The 20,985-nt window shown below is 40.5% G+C and overlaps 2 protein-coding genes across 4 annotated transcripts in view; one reads left to right on the forward strand and one right to left on the reverse strand.

The window, feature by feature from the left end:
• The first annotated feature begins 3,129 nt into the window (after positions 1-3,129).
• LOC135524596 (Krueppel-like factor 2) lies at positions 3,130-5,780 on the forward strand. Its single transcript, XM_064952274.1, has 3 exons — positions 3,130-3,516; positions 3,801-4,731; positions 4,854-5,780. The coding sequence occupies exons 1-3, from the start codon at positions 3,439-3,441 to the stop codon at positions 5,027-5,029; spliced, it is 1,185 nt and encodes a 394-aa protein (XP_064808346.1). The 5' UTR covers positions 3,130-3,438; the 3' UTR covers positions 5,030-5,780.
• An 8,924-nt stretch (positions 5,781-14,704) lies between these two features.
• LOC135524597 (epidermal growth factor receptor substrate 15-like 1) overlaps positions 14,705-20,985 on the reverse strand; it is a 31,581-nt gene continuing 25,300 nt past the window's right edge. For all 3 annotated transcript variants that reach the window (XM_064952277.1, XM_064952276.1, XM_064952275.1), the window contains one exon: positions 14,705-17,612. In XM_064952277.1, coding sequence (XP_064808349.1) covers positions 17,466-17,612 — 147 coding nt within the window. In that variant the 3' untranslated portion in view covers positions 14,705-17,465. The remainder of the gene's footprint in view (positions 17,613-20,985) is intronic.

Consider the following 20,985-nt stretch of genomic DNA (forward strand, 5'->3'; position numbering starts at 1 on the left):
AACAAATTGGTATGAATACTAATGTAAATGAGATATTTCTGTATTCCATTTTCAGTACATTTGCAAAAATGTCTAAAAACATGTTTTCACTTTGTCCTTATGAGGTATTGTGTGTGGATGGGTGAGACAAAAATAAATGTAATGATTTTTAAATTCAGGCTGTAACAAAACAAATATGGAATAAGTCGAAGGGATATGAATGCCTTCTTAAGACACTGTAACCCTGGGATAAAGTTGTATTTTTCAGCGGGACAATTACACATTGTTTTATGCCAAAGACACAATGGCTTTTCAAGAGATGCTGAGTGTTCATGAGTGGTGCAGTCTCAATACTGTCTTAAATTTGCTTGAAAATCAGAGACAAGGTTTGAATATTGCTTGCCCATGAATGACTCCCAACCAAATTTACTGAGCTTGAGAAATTTTGACAAAACCATTGGATAAATGTTCCTCTAAAAGTTATTCAAAATGATTCACAGCTGTGATGACTACCAAAGGTGCTTCCACCAAGTATTATTAAGTGTGATGAAATGTGTGACCACCAAGTGTGACGACATATGCAATCAATACTTTTTTTATTCAATTTGGACAGTTTATATTTCTTTCACCTTGAAAATGTGCAGTATGTTGTGTAGATCGATAGGAATTAAATTAAATGTATCCCCTTTTGAGATAGAAAAATGTGAGGACTGTGCAAGGAAAATGTGAAGACTGTTCAACACACTCCCACTAAATGCTGTGAGGACTGGAAGTGTAGAGAGAAGTAGATGTGTCTAAAGGTGCAGGTTTACTGGGAACCTTTAGAAATATCCTACAAACCTCAAGATGAGCAGAACAATGTTTCTAGAATCTAGCAAAAGCTCAATAAACCACAACTATGAATTGCTGTCTTGGAAAAACCTATGTATTAGGTAGGTACAAATAAAGAAAACACACACATGTTTGTTTACTCCAGTCCATTCTAAAACATTATTGCGACACCTAAGAGTGATACAATAGGTATGCCATTCTTACTAATGATGTTGGAATGTCACACATGTACCTACAGCGTATGCAAACCACATCATCCTCGCCAAATGCAATGATAATCTGTACCATACAACATGTTCTTTCCTCAGGTCAAATAATATGGCCTATGGCCTGAGGAAAGAACACACTGTAAAGTACAGACTAAAGCCACACCCATGTTTCTTTATTTGTATGGTTGTTGTTCACAATATAATTTATATAATAGAAGTGTAACCGCTGCTCCTTCGTGCCACAATCAGATCATTTCTATATGTTCTTTATGTCTCATTTGTTGAAAGACTTTATAAGGGTTTTCATGCATGGTTGACTAGGGTTGTTTAAATTGAGGAACAGAAGCAGTTACCATGTTTTGGTAACTGGTTTGCTGGGAACTCTTGAATAAATAAGAATAAAGTAATTGGCCAAAACCAAACTCTGAATTGCCAATCAGTTAAGCCAAAATGTAATGGCACAAAGGAACCAACATTAGCAGGAGCACTTTGGCATTTTAAATGAGTCCTACAAGATAAACAGGCAAATAAAACTTTAAATGGCAGTGGTTACTTGTTGTAGATTTACGGCATCGGAAGGACCATATTTGGTTGGTTGATTAGGGAAACTCAGATTACTCATTACATGGCGTTTATGGCTTAGGTTTAGAGGGATGTGGATTATGTAAGAATGATAATAAGGTATTCATTTACTGACCTTCCCCAACTATTCACTATAAACAGAAGAACAGATAGAAAGTGAGAATAGTTTTCACACATGCACACAGTTGAGATAGAACCAAAAACACTTCCGCCCAATTGTGAGAAAGGACAGGTATCATCCTGGTACACCTGCATGGATATGGATGTTACAATATACGTAACAAAACAATTACCTGCATTTAGCTGAAGACTGTTTTGTGAAACTGGCGCAAGAAACCCGATACCAATGTGAATACGTCGCTGGACAAAGCAGGCTCAGCAGCCGCTCATTCAGCCTCATTATTTGCACATGAATGGGGCTTCATAGAGGTTAAATGCTTTATTAGCGCGTGTTTACGGGAGCGTTTGAAGAGGTGAAAAGTTTCTGATGAAGGCCTACCTGGCGCCTGGTGGCTGCGCCGTTTCGAAAAGCCTGTTGCGTTGGGTAACTGGGTTTATCACAGGCTGATAATGATTGGCAAATGACCTGAGAAGACGGAGGAGTTGATCAGGTGATGGGAAGCCAACTGATCTGCTAAATTAAAGGTATTATATATAGGCCTATGAGAAAAACGAATATGGGGTTATTTTTATATATATATATATATTTATTTATATATACTTTAAATGTGACTTTATGGAATAAAATGCAGTGTATTCATATTACAATGTTTAGTCTATTATCGACAACGCAAAACATTACCAATAGCCTATCCTGTAGGCCTTACTTCACGTGTTGTCCTAAATATGCTGCTCGGAGAACATCCATGCATATGCACCTTGGACATGTCCTTCATATGTGTTTGGAGATAAAACATGAGTGTCGGTTTTTGTGTTTGTAGATTATATTGGGTGAATGATAATATATTTAATATGAATTTCCTAATGTTAGCCTATTTTGAAAGAAAAGCTGTGCTTGATAATATTGTATCCAAATGGGTAACTTTGTCTCTAGTGTTCATATTTTAGTTACCTTACCCTATTCGTGACACATGCATTTCCATTTCATATATCGTATGCTTCTCTGATTATTACCTATGCATAGTCACTTTACACCTACCTACATGTAGATATTATCTCAATTACCTCGACTAAACCGTACCCCTGCACATTCTCTCGGTATCGGTACCCCTTGTATATAGCCCCGTTATTCTTATTTTATTGTGTTACTTTTTTCCCTTGAGTTTATATAGCATTTTTTTAAACGTGTTTTATAACTCGACATTGTTGGTTAAGGGCTCGTAAGTAAGCATTTCACCTGTTGTATTCGGCGCATAATATTTTATTTTATTTACCATAATGTGTTAATTGCTTACTAGATGAAGTTCTGCAAGGGGCGGTCTTTTCCTAGCGCGTCATTACGTGTTATACTTGTTAAACTCGTTTCTATGCAGGAAGGGGCGTGTGTATATGTGGCTTTAAGACTTTAAAGCTCGCACGAGCGCTTGAGGGAAAGCAAAGAGACTGCAAGGCTCACTGGCTTAATATGGGTGCCTGTTTCCTCCGCTTCGTACAATAGGTCCAGCTTTTCAGCTACAATATTTATAAGGTATATAGGAACTCCTACCAATCAAACTTGCACATGACACTGAAACACTATTTCAAGTGAGGAGATATAGTGATTTACTACTACAACTAGTTTCTCGCGTGGACTCTACATCGCTTTTGCTGATATTCATAGACTGAAAGAACGTTTTTTGTTCAAGAAAAAAAATAATTTATTTTGTCATTACAACGTATGGAAATGTCCTTAACCGGGACCATTTTACCATCCATCGCCACATTTGCGAATCAAAAGGAAAAATGCTGGGAATATGTAAGTATACTGGTTTATGTATTTAGAGATTTTTGGGGTTGTTTTACCTGTAGTTGATATATGAATATAGTATATATATATTGGTGTAGTTAGAGTAAAGCAACAGCATTTCAGTCCAGATGTAGTGTGAACCCATATGTTGTATCAGTTAGGCTTCTAACTTTTATTTGGTTACATATTGCTTTTACAGTTTTTTTATGTAACAAATATGAATGTTCCATTTTTTTGTACAGAGGTTTTTTTTTACATGATCTTTTCACTAATGGCATATTGTACTATTGCAGAGGTGGAAGGGCGAGATGGACAGGTCGGTTCATTCCAGCTGTGCGGTGGCTGAGGGCATGGACATCTGCATGGGCATAAAAGACGAAGAGGAGCTAGATAAATTCCTGGATCTGGAGTTTATTCTCTCTAACTCCACTGGCACAGACAGCAACACTCCATCCTCCGGGACAGAGGGAGAGTTCAGGCTAGCAGAGCAGAACAACATGTATCACTCCGTGATGCAGTCTACCTACACGGTGCCCGAGATAAACATTCCACCTCCGCCGTACAACAGCCTGATGGCTGAGCTCCTGCGCAATGAGCTTGACAGCAGCTTCTGCCACCAGCCCTCTGGCAACAGCGTCCATGGGAGATTTCTAGTCAGTTCGTCTGCTTTCCCAAATCAGGACTTTCCAGACAACATTAAGGTCGAGCAATCCATGGACAGTTACCGACCAGTTATGGAAATGGTCCCTCAGAGCTGCCCAAAAATCAAGCAGGAGGGGAACGTTTCGTGCATGATGTCCTTCGAGCACCCGAGACTAGCCAACTCTCCGCAATCTGCGGGGAACATGACACCACCTCTCAGCCCAGACGACCTGATGAGCTCCGAGTGTCAGACCCAGATGTGCCACTCCCTGACTTTCCCGCAGAGCTACCGCTCCGCAGCGTGCTACCCTCCCTCTCACCCGCCCCCACAGATGCAGCTCTCGTACCAGAGCGCACACCAGTTCGGGATGTACGAAGACGGAATGGGTATACAGCACACCAATCAGAGAGCGCTGCTCACTCCACCGTCCTCTCCGTTGGAGATGATGGACTCAAAGCCAAAAAGGGGTCGGCGTTCCTGGCCAAGGAAGCGCACAGCGAGTCACACTTGCACTTTCGCTGGATGCGCGAAAACCTACACCAAGAGCTCGCACTTGAAAGCTCACCACAGAACGCACACAGGTAAGGAACATTCCTCAATGTCTTTGTGCTTATTGGAAACTAGAAATATTTGGCTATATGTTGCAAATGACTGTATTTTCTGTCAGTATACCCATGGTATTTTCCCCTTTGTCGTTCAACAGGAGAGAAACCATACCATTGCAGTTGGGAGGGTTGTGGCTGGAAGTTCGCCCGCTCTGACGAGCTGACGCGCCATTTCCGTAAGCACACTGGACACAGGCCGTTCCAGTGCCACCTGTGCGAGCGCGCCTTCTCCAGGTCCGACCACCTCGCGCTGCACATGAAGCGACACATGTGAGAAATCACATACGATTGAGGACTTTGCCAAATGAACCAAGAACGACATCAAGAAAGATATCTCCAAAAATATGTATTTTGTATTTTTGTTTGTTTATTTAACGTTTTTTGAGGAATAGGAAAACAGCATATGAAAATAAAACATCGTCATAGGAATTCTATATACAAATACTATTTTAAAAATATGTAGCTGGTACTACTTTGTTATTTTTTATCGAATAATATTTTGTAAAAGGCTTTAAAAAGTGCATTACACGGAGTTGGCATTTGTGAATTCAAGTCAACATATCAGGTTGGCTCGAAGTACACCCCTGACACAACTGGAATCTTACAATAACATTGTTTAATATGATGTGTTTTGATATTCAAGATAGTGCCTTCTATTATATGCATCCTACGAGTGCCATATTTTTTACTGGCAAAAAAGCAACCTTTATCTATGTGTTATAACTGTAAACAGCACATGAAATAAGCTTTAAGACAATGTTTTGATCTAAAACTGCCTTTCAGTCTTCAGAGGCTTGAATTGAATGTTCTGTGTGTGCATTTACCTGTTGAATAACATTTCATGTCAGGGTCTTTAAAACTATGGAAATAAGAGTAACCATCTCAACATGACAAAGGGCTAAAAGTCTTGTGACTTAATGTTCTTTTTGGTTTTCTGAGTAAATGTATTATTGCCATGTAAATATATTTTATATAATGTAAATAGTTTATTTTAATGTACATATTAAACTAATTGAACAACATAATTCTTCACTTTGAGTAAAAATCCTTGTGGCTTTGGAAAATGGAGCAGCCCTGACATCTGTGTATCATTATCACACCATACTGTAACATCACACCAGTCATAAACTCCTTAACAATACATCCATATCTTCACATCAACCATGATCTTTACATGAACCATGAGCCAGCTATCCTACAGCACCAGTTCAGGCCTGAGCATTTTATAATATGATTTCTGAGTGCAGGGTTTTCCAGCTGTCACAGGGCCACTGCCAGAGTCTTGCGGCTCATGCAGCCTATAAATACAAACATTACATTTACATAATTATAGAGATTCAATATAGATGTCCCCTCTCTGGGTCTGGGCACAGGGGCACACCGCACTGAAAGAGAGAGGAATCCTGGTCGCTGCCTAAATGACAAGACCCAATGGGACAGGATGGAAAGTTTGGTGGGGATGATAAGAGAGTGACACAAAGGTTATACATCTGGTAGCCTGAATTTGAGTCTCACAATGAATGTATTCTGTAAAATCAAAGCTTTCACTTCCAGTAGTCCCCTGGGTTATGTCTTATTGTCTTATTACTTCAATGTTCATAAAGCATGAAGCAGTATTAAACAGCTATCACTTAAACATGGTTGCATATTCTTGAAAGTGCATTTTTAGATTGGTATGCTACCCAATAACAAAGCACCTCCACTGTGGAAGGAGAAAGATGTTAAAAGAAACCAATATTTTACCCATGATTCATCTCTTAATCAGGGGCCTTCAGCCTGTGTATCTGGGTCACATGACAGCATCCCTGCACAATAAAGTTAGGTGTAGTTGCCTTCAGAATAAACTCCTATTCACTGTGTTAGGGGCCTAATTATGTCATTTGACTACTGTATGTGTAAAAACAGGCAGAGAGGGAGAGAGAGAGAGAGAGAGAGAGAGAGAGAGAGAATTCACTGTGTTATGGGCCTAATTATGTACTTTGGCTACTGTATGTGTAAAAACAGACAGAGAGTGGGAGAAATAGAGAACGAGAGAGAGAATTCCCTGTGTTATGGGCCTAATTATGTACTTTGGCTACTGTATGTGTAAAAACTGAGCGAGAGAGCGAGCAAGAGAGGAGAAAGGGTCCACCTTTGTGAACTCTGAAAGTCCACAACAATTTCTTCACATTGGCTCTATGGGGAAGCATAAAAGAGAACCCTTTTCTTAAAGTGTTATAACCTTTTAGGGACCGCATCATCTTCTGGATGCCCCTGCCAGTTTAGAGAAAAGAGGAAATAAGAATGCCTCTATGAATAGCCCATATACTCAAGTGAAAAATGGAACATTCTCATTTCACTTTTTGCTCTTCGTGTAATAATAACTTCTGGAAGAGAGTGTGGGAAGATTGAACCATGAGTTAGGGCTCAGAGGTAATATCATATGGTTTATCCATTCAGTCAGCCATGCCTGTCTATCTATAAACAAAACAGATAGCATGTTTTCCGCATGCATTCATTGCTATCCGGTTTCCCCTTTAGAAGTCTCAAATTACAGGCTTTACTAAATGTTTACATTTATACCTCCTCACATATACAGCACAGTAATTCAGAATAATCTCTGAATCTGAACGATAACCCTCAAGTTACTCTGCTCCCGTTTCAACCGAAGATGATCTGTATTTCCTAGTACGAAACCATTCATAATCATAACACGCAGCATTCGCTGGCTCTTTGCCATGGCACACCTGAAACTCCATGACAGAGATCCAAAATACCATTAACAGAGCCAAGACAACCTAATTCTGCTCTACCTACTTTATTTGTGAATTAAGAGGGTGTATAAAAGCTGTAAATCCAGTTGCAAGGACTGACAGGAGGTTGTTATCATAGTTTGGGGACTAATGTCAACATGATATAAGCAGATATCTCTTAAAGTTACCATCTTTTATGCAAATGTATCTAGGCCTATTCACAGTTCTTTCATATTAGATATACTTTAGTCTGAAGTGAGCACATTCATCAGGTCAGAGAAACTGTCCTTATCAAGCAGAAATACTTTACACAGAGTATCTTCAAAAACAACAGCATAATTTTAAACAATTCTACAAGGACGGTTACATAAAAAGGCAATAAAGAAGTAAGTCCGTAGAGAGAACATGGAGAAGACAGCTTTTTAAAGCTCTACAGTACAAGCTAGATATGTATGTTTGAGCTTTATATGAAATCTCTGAAAGAGGTGAAAGAGTATTAACTGCTGAAAATCAAGGGAGCAGTTCAGTGTGTGTGTGTGTGTGTGTGTGTGTGTGTGTGTGTGTGTGTGTGTGTGTGTGTGTGTGTGTGTGTGTGTGTGTGTCTGTGTGTGTGTGTGTGTTTGTGGAGATACATATCACAGTTGGCCCCCAATGGGCAACAGAAAACACACAAATGCCCAAATTTCAGTTTCCAGTAATAACGCTCAACAGGATATTCACCAAGACTTTGAGAGACACAACAAGCCTGGCCTCCATATTCAATGTAAAGCCCCAACATCTCATACTAAGATCCTGTCTGAGTCAAATGTATAACATCGATTATACCAGGAAAGAGTTGATCTCCTCGACTTCACGGCAGCCAGAAGCCAATTACCATGTGTGGGAAAAGTGGGAATGTCAAAGGATGAGTACACCATCTACTGGAGCTGTTTGGAAGCTCCTCAGTGGAAGATGCTCATCTGGTCTATGGATGAACAACATGGATTAACATTGGTACTGGCTAAATACAGTCCTATGTAGAATGATACTGTGTGGAGTGAAAGAGTGGGGTCCTTTGCCAACAGACACATGGTGAGCACAGTCACCACTATGCACTTGAGGCCGGAAATACACAACTCAATTTCTAAGGCACTTGATATATACAGCATATTTTTGTTCATTGATAAATATGTTCATGTCTCGGTTCATTTCGGGAAAAACACTTCCATACCAACATCAACTTCGTTGTATATTTACGATACAAAAACCATCTCCCCTCCCCAGCTGTATGTAGCCCTAGTACTGCTTCAGTGCATACCACAATATATATTTTTCAAAGATAAGCATCAGACTAATGGTGAATTATATGGAGTGACAGAGCACCAGAGAGGGTCCATCTGGACTGTTTTAGTCAGCATTCCTCCCCTGACAGTCAGTCCTATTGGAAAACATGAACACTTTCCCCTGGTCTGTACCACAACATTCATGGGTCAGCCAGGCCAGGCAGCCCTGCTCTAGAGCAGCAAGCCCCACTCCTTCCCTCACCAACAGCTGATTAAATAGACTGGGCCAACGGGACTGAGTCTGCTAGTCCTCAGGTCCAGGGCAGATTATTTATTAACTATGGCAGATTGGTTAAAGGAGAGGGGGTTCTCTTAACTGTTTTCCTAGGCTTTTCTAGCATTGGGGTGGCAGGTAGCCTAGTGGTTAGAGTGTTGGGCCAGTAACCGAAAGGTTGCTAGAGCGAATCCCTGAGCTGACAAGGTAAAAATCTGTCATTTTACCCCTGAACAAGGCAGTTAACCCACTGTCCCTAGGACGTCATTGTTCTTAACCAACTTGCCTAGTTAAATAAAGGTTCAATTAAATTCTAACTCTTGGAACTAAGGCTAAAAAGCATAATGGCCCCCAGCTAGCTGTCAGAGAGTTGGGGTCTCCATGTATCGGCCCCAATAGGGAGAAGGCATACGGGAGATCCGCTTACAGATACCTCTGACAACTATGGACCCCCAACTCCCCTATAAGGGTGTGCGTGTGTGCACATGTGGAGTGTAAGCATTCTCCAACATCATGGAGCATTAAACTAGCACTGGAGACCCTCCACAGCTGGCAAGGGATATCCCATTATTTCCAGAAATTCTCTTTAAAGAGGGGGTAGCACAAATGTCCTAGTGAAAACACGTGCTGAAATATGCTGCTCATGACAACATGTGCAACCTTTCTGCTCTCAACATGTCATGTTCTTGTTAAGAAAACATGTCAATTCAGTCACTCGTTGAAAAAGTAAAAGACAACACTAGTAAATACCCCAAAAAGAATTCACAAATATAGATACAAATATTGGAGGGGCAATTTGTGAGACGAGCATATCTTCAATACGTCTCCATGTCCCATTTTCATCCTTAAAGGCAAACAGCATTTCATTTCCGTACTTCCATTAGTATAAGGTAAATACAAACTTACCTAGGAATTTCCTGTTATTTCATACGGAGACAGTTAACATTCCGAACACAGGACTTGCTTGGGTTTCAAGTAATATGTCCAGAAATGAGTGGTCTGTTGGCACAGAATTATTTTCACACGTGCAGCTGTATCCTTGAAATATAGACGGCTGTAATTCACAGCCCATTTTATTGCCTGGTGTTGCTTTTTGGCAGGTCTGGCGTTTGGGGGACCATCAATGAGCATCTTGTCTAGAGGTTTAGATCGACAGTATTTACTAATTTGAGGGAGTTTTAATTCAAAAGGTCAAGAAGTATGAACCAACACCCCTGGGGGGTAAATGAAGTCTATGAATCTTTGGCTGGTTCATATAAAAAAGTATATTTTGTATTTCAGATTCTTCAAAGTATGCACCCATTGCCTTGATGACTGCTCTGCACACTCTTAGCATTCTCTCAACCAGCTGCAGGAGGTAGTCACCTGGAATGCATTTCAATTAACAGGTGTGCCTTGTTAAATATTAATTTGTGGAATTTATTTCCTTCGTAATGCATTTGAGCCAATTTGAGCCAGTTGTGTTGTGACAAGGTAGGGGTGTATACAGAAGATAGCCCTATTTGGTAAAATATCAAGTCCATATTATGGCAAGAACAGCTCAAATAAGCAAAAAGAAACAACAGTCAATCATTACTTTAAGACATGAAGGTCGGTCAATACGGAAAATTTCAAGAAGTTTCTTCAAGTGCAGTCTCAAAACCCATCAAGCGCTATGATGAAACTGGCTTTCGTGAGGACCGCCACAGGAAAGGAAGACCCTGTGTTACCTCTGCTGTAGAGGAGTTACCAGCCTCAGAAATTGCACCCCAAACAAATGCTTCACAGAGTTCAAGATGTGCAACAGACACATCTTAACATCAACTGTTCAGAGACTGAGTGAATCAGGCCTTCATGGTAGAATTGCTGCAAAGAAACCACTACTAAACGACACCAATAAGAAGAGACTTGCTTGGGCCAAGAACACAAGCAATGGACCGGTGAAAATCTGTCCTTTGGTATGATGAGTCTAAATTTGAGATTTCTGGTTTCAACCGCCGTGTCTTGTGAGACTCGGATGATCGAGATGATCTCCGCATGTGTGGTTCCCACCATGAAGCATGGAGGAGGTGGTGTGATGGTGCTTTGCTGGACACTGTCAGTGATTTATTTAGAATTAAAGGCTCACTTAACCAGCATGGCTACCACAGCATTCTGTTTTAAGTTGTACATTTTTTCACTTCTTATGGGACAAATATAACAGACATAATATACCGTTTAAGACAGCTTTGATTATTTATTCTCATCTACAGTGGAAAGACAATTAAAGGCAGACCAAAAGAAAAAGGAATGCATCGAGCTTCAGAAGACAGATCAGTTGTCAGAAAAACAATAGATAAGTCCTCTACAATCTCTACAATCTGTTTAGGCTTGTATTAGGCCTCTGCATGTACCTCTGAATGTATGATCAAACTCAGCCAAGTTGGGGCAGAGGGCACTCGTATTAAAAGCATAGACATATTAAAAGTCCAATGGGATTCACAGGTGTTTTCAGCACAAGAACAACGAGAAAAATACGAAATAAAATCTATTACACAATGTAGGTATCAAAGACAAAATACAGCATGTGTGGTAATGGGGAGGCAGGGTAGCCTAGTGGTTAGAGCGTTGGACTAGTAACCGAAAGGTTGCAAGTTCGAATCCCTGAGCTGACAAGGTACAAATCTGTCGTTCTGCCCCTGAACAGGCAGTTAACCCACTGTTCCTAGGCCGTCATTGAAAATAAGAATTTGCTCTTAACTGACTTGCCTAGTAAAATAAAGGTTAAAAAAAATAAATTCTGTAGCGATACGCCATCCCATCTGGTTTGCACCTGTTTTTCAACAGGACAATGACCCAAAACATACCTTCAGGCTGTGTAAGGGCTATTTGACCAAGAAGGATAGTGATGGACTGCTGCATCAGATAACTGACCTCCACAATCACCAGACCTCAACCCAATTGAGATGCGTTGGACTGCAGAGTGAAGGAAAAGCAGCCAACAAGTGCTCAGCATATGTGGGAACTCCTTCAAGACTGTTGGAGGGACCGCTGAGTGCTGAAGCGCGAAGCAACACTCACTACCGAGTTCAAAACTGGAAGCAACTTCAGCACAAGAGCTGTTCATCGGGAGCTTCATGAAATGAGTTTCCATAGCTGAGCAGCTTTTTTTCCGGATGTCCCAAACAATCGGAAAGGGGATTTATCAGAGAAAATTACTTTACCCCAGTCCTCAGCAGTCCAATCCCTGTACCTTTTGCAGAATATCTGTCTGTCCCTGATGTTTTGTTTGGAGAGAAGTGGCTTCTTTGCTGCCCTTCTTGACACCAGGCCATCCTCCAAAAGTCTTTGCCTCACTGTGCGTGCAGATGCACTCACTCCTGCCTGCTGCTATTCCTGAGCAAGCTCTGTTCTGGTGGTGCCCCGATCCTGCAGTTGAATCAACTTTAGGAGATGGTCCTGGCGCTTGCTGGACTTTCTTGGGCACCCTGAAGCCTTCTTCACAACAATTAAACCGCTCTCCTTGAAGTGCTTGATGATCCGATAAATGGTTGATTTAGGTGCAATCTTACTGGCAGCAAAATCCTTGCCTGTGAAGCCCTTTTTGTGCAAAGCAATGATGACGGCACATGTTTACTTGCAGGTAACCATGCTTGACAGAGGAAGAACAATGATTCCAAGCACCACCCTCCTTTTGAAGCTTCCAGTCTGTTATTCGAACTCAATCCGCATGACAGAGTGATCTCCAGCCTTGTCCTTGTCAACACTCACATCTGTGTTAATGATTGAATCACTGACATGATGTCAGCTGGTCCTTTTGTGGCAGGGCTGAAATGCAGTGGAAATGTTTTTTGGGGATTCAGTTCATTTGCATGGCAAAGAGAGACTTTGCAATTAATTGCAATTCATCTGATCACTCTTCATAACATTCTGGAATATATGCAAATTGCTATCATAAAAACTGAGGCAGCAGACTTTGTGAAAATGTATATTTGTGTCATTCTCAAAACTTTTGGCCACAACTGTACTCAGTGCACGTGCAAAAGGAAAATCAATTAAATAAAAAAACACCACAAAAAAACACGAGACCTATTTATTTAAATGAAATGTTTATTCTAGTAAACAATGACCATGTACATAGGATTAACATTTAAAATAAATCCAAGCATTTTTTTTTTACTCTTAGTCATATATCCTCAAAATGTTTTAAGTTGTACATTTTTTCACTTCTTATGGGACAAATATAACAGACATAATATACCGTTTAAGACAGCTTTGATTATTTATTCTCATCTACAGCGGAAAGACAATTAAAGGCAGACCAAAAGAAAAAGGAATGCATCGAGCTTCAGAAGACAGATCAGTTGTCAGAAAAACAATAGATAAGTCCTCTACAATCTCTACAATCTGTTTAGGCTTGTATTAGGCCTCTGCATGTACCTCTGAATGTATGATCAAACTCAGCCAAGTTGGGGCAGAGGGCACTCGTATTAAAAGCATAGACATATTAAAAGTCCAATGGGATTCACAGGTGTTTTCAGCACAAGAACAACAAGAAAAATACAAAATAAAATCTATTGCACGATGTAGGTATCAAAGACAAAATACAGCATGAGTGGTAAGTATGTTGAGAACACTAGGTAGTGTTGGGCCCTATTTCAATACTCTCAAAATGCATCCTTCCATCCTGCCTCCCTAATCTGACATGATTGGTTGGGTGGTTGGGATACATAATGGAACCCTTTCTTTCACCAATCCAACAGTGTCAGATCAAGGGAAGACCTATTCAGTTGCACAACTGACTGATTTCAAGCTAAATGTGTCATCCGCATTTAACCCAACCCCTCTGAATCAGAGAGATGCTGCCTTAATTGACATCATCGGCACCCGGGGAGCAGTTGTTTTTTGGGGTTAACTATCTTACTTAAGGGCATAATGACATATTTGTTCCCACCTTGCCGGCTCAGGGATTTGAACCAGCAACCTTTCAGTTACTGGCCCAATGCTCTTAACCGCTAGGCTAACTTGTGGTGGCAGGGTAGCCTAGTGGTTAGAGTGTTGGTCTAGTAACCAGAAGGTTGCAAGTTCAAACCCCTGAGCTGACAAGGTACAAATCTACTGTTCCGCCCCTGAACAGGCAGTTAACCCACTGTTCCTAGGCTGTCATTGAAAATAAGAATTTGTTCTTAACTGACTTGCCTAGTTAAATAAAGGTTATATATATGTTTTTTTAAACTTCAAAGAATGGAGTAAGAAATTATGGATGTATTTTCAAGGCATACAAAAAGGGCCATGAAATGACCAATGAACAGAGAGCTGTGGCTGAGTCTCCGGCCAACCAAACAGCCTCACTGTGGATTTCCCCTAACTTGAAGGTACACTACAGGGGTTCTGACATACAGCATGCTGGGTAAGGGCGGGAGTGTTGGCATCCCAAGCTTCGAGAGTCTGACCTGTGATTAAAACACCACAGGTAGGGCCAAAAAGGTCAAGGGTCAAATGCAGACGACCACAGGTTACCTCCCCACTGTGCACAGACATTAGTTCAACGTCTAGTTTTGATTTACATTTGGCTGAGTTGTCAACTAACATGAATTCAACAACAAAAATTCAACATGTCATTTGATTTACGTTAAAAAAACTGTTGGGGGAGGTTCTCTTCTGCACTGTTTAACCAATCCAGTAAATGTGGAGGAGGAGTTAAGGGTACCCCTAACCCCTCCTCCACATTTACTGGATTGGTTAAACAGTGCAGAAGAGAACCTCCCCAAAAAGTTTTTTTCCTTCTCGTCAAGACCCGTGCATCTTGTTTCAGGCGTTTCTTTTACCCCTGCTTCGTTAGGTTACCCTATCCCTAACCCAAAAGACCAAATTCCCTCACGTTGATTACTTTTTTTTCTACGTTGACTCAATGTCATCACATACATTTTTTTGTTAAAATGGAAACAACATTGATTCAACGTGGAAACAACACTGATTCAACCAGTTTTTGCCCAGTGAGTCAGCTATATACAGCAGCACAGTTAAAGGTCAGATCTGTACCAGAACAGGTTCTTTACATATAATATAATTACACTGTTTTAACCACTAGAGCAAAGAAGTTTGATATGTAAACATTAACAAATAAATGTTATAGAGAGATGGTTTCTATTTCCACCTTGTGGCAGCGTTAATGGCCCATACCACTGAATTGTAACTTAAATCATGTCCTTTCCCAACCCAAAGGGGATGTAACTTTCATAATGCATTTTCACAACATCCCATATAGTTAGGTGAGGTCTTTTCACTCAGACTAGTACAATAGTAGGTGACAACAATGACATTACATGGAAGCTTATAAAAGTCAATGTAGGACACATACAGTTCAGTACAACAGGAAAAGACAGAACACAGGGGCAATTAATGTAAGTGTCCTTTTCATATGGTTAGGACCTCAGCTGCTATTATCATCATCTCTATTCAGTTCAATTCAAAGCTTAATTAAGGTGAAAGTGAAGTAAAACCCACAGGTGTAATGTGCTAAGCAGGCAGTACCATCAGCAAGGAATTTCAAGTAAAAGACCAAGCAGCTATAAATAAAAGTGGTTGAGCCCAAGTTGTAACATCAAACTATGACACACTGTACCGTAAACAGCGGAATATTCCAGTTATAGCTGTGAAACTCATGTGACCTAATGAATTTGCATATTATTGATGGTTAGCTGAAGAAAACCACAGGCCATTTCTAACTTTCTTTAACCTCTCTGCAGCTTGTGCTTGTAGGTTTGTAATTTTTGGCAGCTTTTTTCAACTAGAATTGTAATAAACAAAATGTTCCTGTCTTTTAACAAATAATACCTAAAATAATAAAATAACACATCACATAGTGAAAAAAAATATTATAAAAAAAACTATATAATAAAACTTGAAATAATTTCCCTCATCTCGCCTTTTTTGGTTGTTGTTTGATATACATCACAGCTTTGTGAACTTACTTGAACTTTCAGAGGAGGCACAGCTAAGTACCCATTCCTTCTTCCTATGTTCGCTGAAGAAGCACTGAATTATTGTCAAAACAATGCATCTACTATCTCACACTCAAAGAGAAAGAAAATATATCTGTACAGTTTGTTCTGGTCCAAACAGACCTCTCTCTCACACAACACTTACAGTAGCCAGTCAAAGAAGAACCCTGCCACTGGCTTGCCACATTCACATAATAAACCAATACTAAAATAATGTCTCAATCTTAATAAGCATTCCAGCATAACCTTTAGGTATTCCCTTTTTCACATCTGTCAGAGCTCCAGCTGCGATTCATGCTCATTCACCAAACCAACACATATTATGTTCATCTTTACATCTTTCATGTTGAGCCAGCCTCTATAGTGCATTTAAACAGTGCATCAGTTAATTCTAAAACCACGGGTCATCATCTTTTCCCCTCCCCACCTATCAATTAAAAACAGTAAGAGAGATTGTGATTGTTGGCTTCAATCTCCCACTCCAACTCCAACCTACCACCGTAAAGTCAAATCCAGTTCCATTTCCACCAGTGATGTAGTGGTAAAAAAATAGGTTGGTAAACTCTGATCACCGGTCGTGGTGAAAAAAGTAATGCATTTGTCCGCAAAAGGTGGATTAACTGTCACAAAAAAATAAAAAAGGTTGGTAAACTGCATTTACTCGCGTTTCCCCTCCACTACACCACCACACCACTGGTTTCCACAGGGCCCAGGATAACCCCAAAAGTTCTGTTTTGTATTTTTTTTTGCTTTGAGAGTTTGTCCATCCAGAGATTGTGTGGTGAGGTGTGTGTTTCTGTGTGTGCGTATCAGATGGCGTGTGTATGTGTGTTGTGGCGGTGGTGTGTGTCTGTGTGTGTGGTTAAGGAAGCGGACATGTGTTGGGCACATCGGCCCTGAGAGAAATGGCCAGCTCCAGGTCCTTCACAGTGTGATGGGGTATGGTGTGTGAGTCGTACACGCATGTGTATGTGCACGAGTAATGCTAGTAAGAGTATGTCTATCAGTGTTTGTCTATATGTGTCTGGATCTCTATGTGTGTGTTTATCTATATGTGTCTGTATCTCCATGTGTGTGTTTATCTATATGTGTCTGTATCTCTATGTGTGTGTTTGTCTATATGTGTCTGTATCTCTATGTGCGTGGGCATCCCACTGGGCACAGAATTCAGTTCAACCTCTAGTTTTGATTTACATTTCTTCAAGTTGTCAACTAACGTGAACTCAACATAAAATCAACAAAAAATATGTCATTGGATTGGATTTAGGTTAAAAGTTAGTTGGAAAAAAAATACTAAATTACCCTTATGTTACTGACTTTTTACAAATCCAACGAGTTTTCAACGTTAATTCAATGTCATCACATGTATTTATTTTTTGTTGAAATGATGTGGAAACAACGTTGATTCAACCAGTTTTTGTGCAGTGGGATGTGTGTGTGTGTGTGTGTGTGTGTGTGTGGGTGTCCAGTCCAGTCCAGGTCACCCGTGGGACATCTCGGCCTTGCTGAGAGCGATGGCCAGCTCTAAGTCCTCTTGCTCCTGCTGCCGGAGCCTCTTCAGCCGCTCCCGCTCCGCTCGCTCACTCTCTCTCTTCGCCCACTCCAGTTGCTGAGCCTCATTTCCAAACTACAGAGAGAACAGGAGAACAGGTTTTGTATATGATTCATCCCTCACACCATATACAAAACACATACATTAGAAGGTGTCTTGACAGATTATTGCATTTTAGTAAACCTTACACTGTATATAAAGGGTAAACTTCCATGTTTGCCTGGCTACAGTAAGAGGATATACATGACTGTAGTTTTCATAGTCACCATCTACTCTGCTCTTATAACTATACAACGTATACACACATATTAACACACATCAGCACACACACAAAATATACACACCACTAGACACACACTAACTGACCTATCCCTATCCTTACTTTAATATTCAATTCAAGTGTGTTCTGCTGTTGGAGGAAAGGTGCTTCTTATTGTTAAACCTAAGTGGTTGTGCTCAGAGCCTAAAGTATGAGACCAAAACACAAAACAAGCCACTATTCAATTTGACCGCATGTTCAAACATTCTTACCTTAACCTTTTCTGGTCCTGCGAGAGAAAAATGAATGATAAAACACCAAAGAAATAATTCACCAATCGCACATCACCATCCATTTTACACCGAGCACACTTCGAAACACCACAAGATTACAACTAACTATGACAAAGCAACATGGAGGACTTTTCAGTTTGGTCCCAAGTGAAAATGAACAAGCAACTAAAAGCATATTTAAGATAACATGCAACAGTGACATGCAGGGAGAAAATGGAAAGGAAAAAAGTGACATTTTCCTAATCTGTTAAAGTGATAGTATGAGATCTAGCCTTGTAAGGATCACAGCAAAGTAGAGCTAGGAACTCTCCCATGCATACCAAAACACACATATCAGGAGACACTGCTTTACCAGCCTTAGATCTGATTCAGATGTCAGACTCAAATGAGCGCCTTCAATTCTGACTCACCAAAATAAGTATGGAACAGAATCCATTGAGGCGTTTAATAGATATATTACATTTGTTTAAAATGATTCATCATTCAATTCAGGGGCCAAGTTAATATATGATTATATATTATTATTATATTATTATATGATATGGTATTTTTCTAGATAATATCTTTATTGTGGAACACCATGCCTCTTTACTTTCAATAAAATCCAGGCAGCTGATTCTGTTCAAAATGTTTTGGTTACTTTGGGAATAATTTGGCACAAGTCAGAGATGGTAAAGTAGGATATATGCTACCAATGTCATGCAGCAGACCAACACTAACCAGGCTGAGCAAACTAAGCCTCAAGAAAAGACAAACTGATACTGCATCTACACACTAGTAGGACACATATCACTGATACACACCATAGACATGCTGGGTAAGAACTCAGGACTGAGAGTTGAGTAGTGATACTGCTGCTTCCCATGTCAACAGATCCACAGCCAGACCAGTGACCTGGAGCTGTCAGTCACTAAACCACACCAGATTGGCTTCCCTCTCTGGCCTAGCCTGGCATAGGGCACACACTGACTGACTTACTGACTCGCTGACTTACTCACTGAATGACTTAATAAGGGACTGATGACACACTGACTGATTTACTTACTGACTGAATGACTTAATAAGTGACTGACTGACTGACTGGCTGACTGAGTGACTGATTGACTGACTGCTGATGATTGGAGCTAAGTATTCAAATATGAGTATGCTGGATTATGGCTTCACTGAGTACATTTACATGCACACTAATCATTATAGATTAAACTGATTATGGTAGTAGGCCGAGTATGGTAATAGTCATGTAAACACTTTCCTCTGCTTATCTTAATTGGCGTAAAATAAAAAACTAAGTAAGCATACGCCGATTATAACACCTAGTGCAAGCCTCCCTCTTATCTGCGAGTGAGTTCAAAAAACTGAATTATGCATCTTAGAAACACACTACATGGCCAAATATATGTGGACACCACCTCAAATGAGTGGATTTGGCTATTTCAGCCACACTCGTTGTTGACAGGTGTATAAAATCTAGCAGACAGCCATGCAATCTCCATAGACAAACACTGACAGTAGAATAACCTGTAGAGCTCAGTGACTTTCAATGTGGCACTGTCATAGAATGCCACCTTTCCAACAAGTCAGTTTGTTAAATTTCTGCCCTGCTAGAGCTTCCTCGGTCAACAGTAAATGCTGTTATTGTGAAGCGGAAATGTTTAGGAGCAAAAACAGCTCAGCCGCGAAGTGGTAGGCCAAACATAAGCTCACAGAACGGGACTGCTGAAGTGCGTAAAAATAATCTGTTCTCGGTTGCAACACTCTCTACCGAGTTCAAAACATTCTCTGGAAGCAATGTCAGCACAATAACTCTTAGTCAGGAGCTTAATGAAATGGTTTTCCATGGCCAAGCAGCCGCACACAAGCCTAAGATCATAATGCGCAATGCCAAGCTTCGGCTAGAGTGGTGTAAAGCTCCCCGCCATTGGACTCTGGAGCAGTGGAAACGCGTTCTCTGGAGTGATGAATCACGTTTCACCATCTGGAATTCCGAAGGACGAATCTGAGTTTGGCGGATGCCAGGAGAAAGCTACCTGCCCCAATGCATAGTGCCAACTGTAAAGTTTGGTGGAGGAGGTTCAGGCTCCTTTGTTCCAGTGAAGGGAAATCTTAACGCTACAGTATACTATTAGATTCTAAACGATTCTGTGCTTCCAACTTTGTGGCAACAGTTTGAGGAAGGCCCTTTCCTGTTTCAGCATGACAATGCACCCCTGCAGAAAGCAAGGTCCATACAGAAATGGTGTGGAAGAACTTGACGGGCCTGTACAGAGCCCTGACCTCAATCCCATCAAACACCTTTGGGATGAATTGGAACGCCAACTGCGAGCCAGGCCTGATCGCCCAACATCAGTGCCTGACCTCACTAATTCTCTTGTGGCTGAATAGAAGAAAGTCCCCGCAGTTCCAACATCTAGTGGAAAACCTTCCTAGAAGAGTGGAGGCTGTTATAGCAGCAAAGGGGGGACCAACTCCATATTAATGCCCATGATTTTAGAATGAGATGTTTGACGAGACACTACTTTTGTCCATGTAGTGTCGTTTTCACATACAAACTTTATATGTCCGAACTCAGAATCAAATAGGCTTTGCAAAAATAACATGGTCACTGTGGTAGAACATTTATTGTGATTGCCAATTATCTGTATTTATTTAAGTCCCATCAGGTAGCCTGATTTCAGATGTGTCCATGGAAACAAGATTATTAGGGAAATTGTTCTTCTTGCAAAGCATGCAAACGTTTTAAACAAAGTATTATATTAATATGACTATCCACAATAATAGTATTATTGTGTGAATGTAACTGTACTCACAGACAGTCCAGGCCATAGCACCACACTGGCTGGATTATTCAACACTGATTTTAAAGCAACCATTGGCTGGTTGAATAATAATTCACACT

This window comes from Oncorhynchus masou, chromosome 31 (assembly GCF_036934945.1).
Source record: "Oncorhynchus masou masou isolate Uvic2021 chromosome 31, UVic_Omas_1.1, whole genome shotgun sequence".
Lineage (NCBI taxonomy): Eukaryota > Metazoa > Chordata > Actinopteri > Salmoniformes > Salmonidae > Oncorhynchus > Oncorhynchus masou.

What these genes read in the sequence shown, in the direction of transcription:
- LOC135524596 (XM_064952274.1), top strand. Translation starts at nt 3,439, where the DNA reads ATGGAAATGTCCTTAACCGGGACCATTTTACCATCCATCGCCACATTT. An exon ending in AGGAAAAATGCTGGGAATAT is followed by an intron (nt 3,517 to 3,800) that starts GTAAGTATACTG and finishes GTACTATTGCAG; the next exon opens with AGGTGGAAGGGCGAGATGGA. An exon ending in TCACCACAGAACGCACACAG is followed by an intron (nt 4,732 to 4,853) that starts GTAAGGAACATT and finishes GTCGTTCAACAG; the next exon opens with GAGAGAAACCATACCATTGC.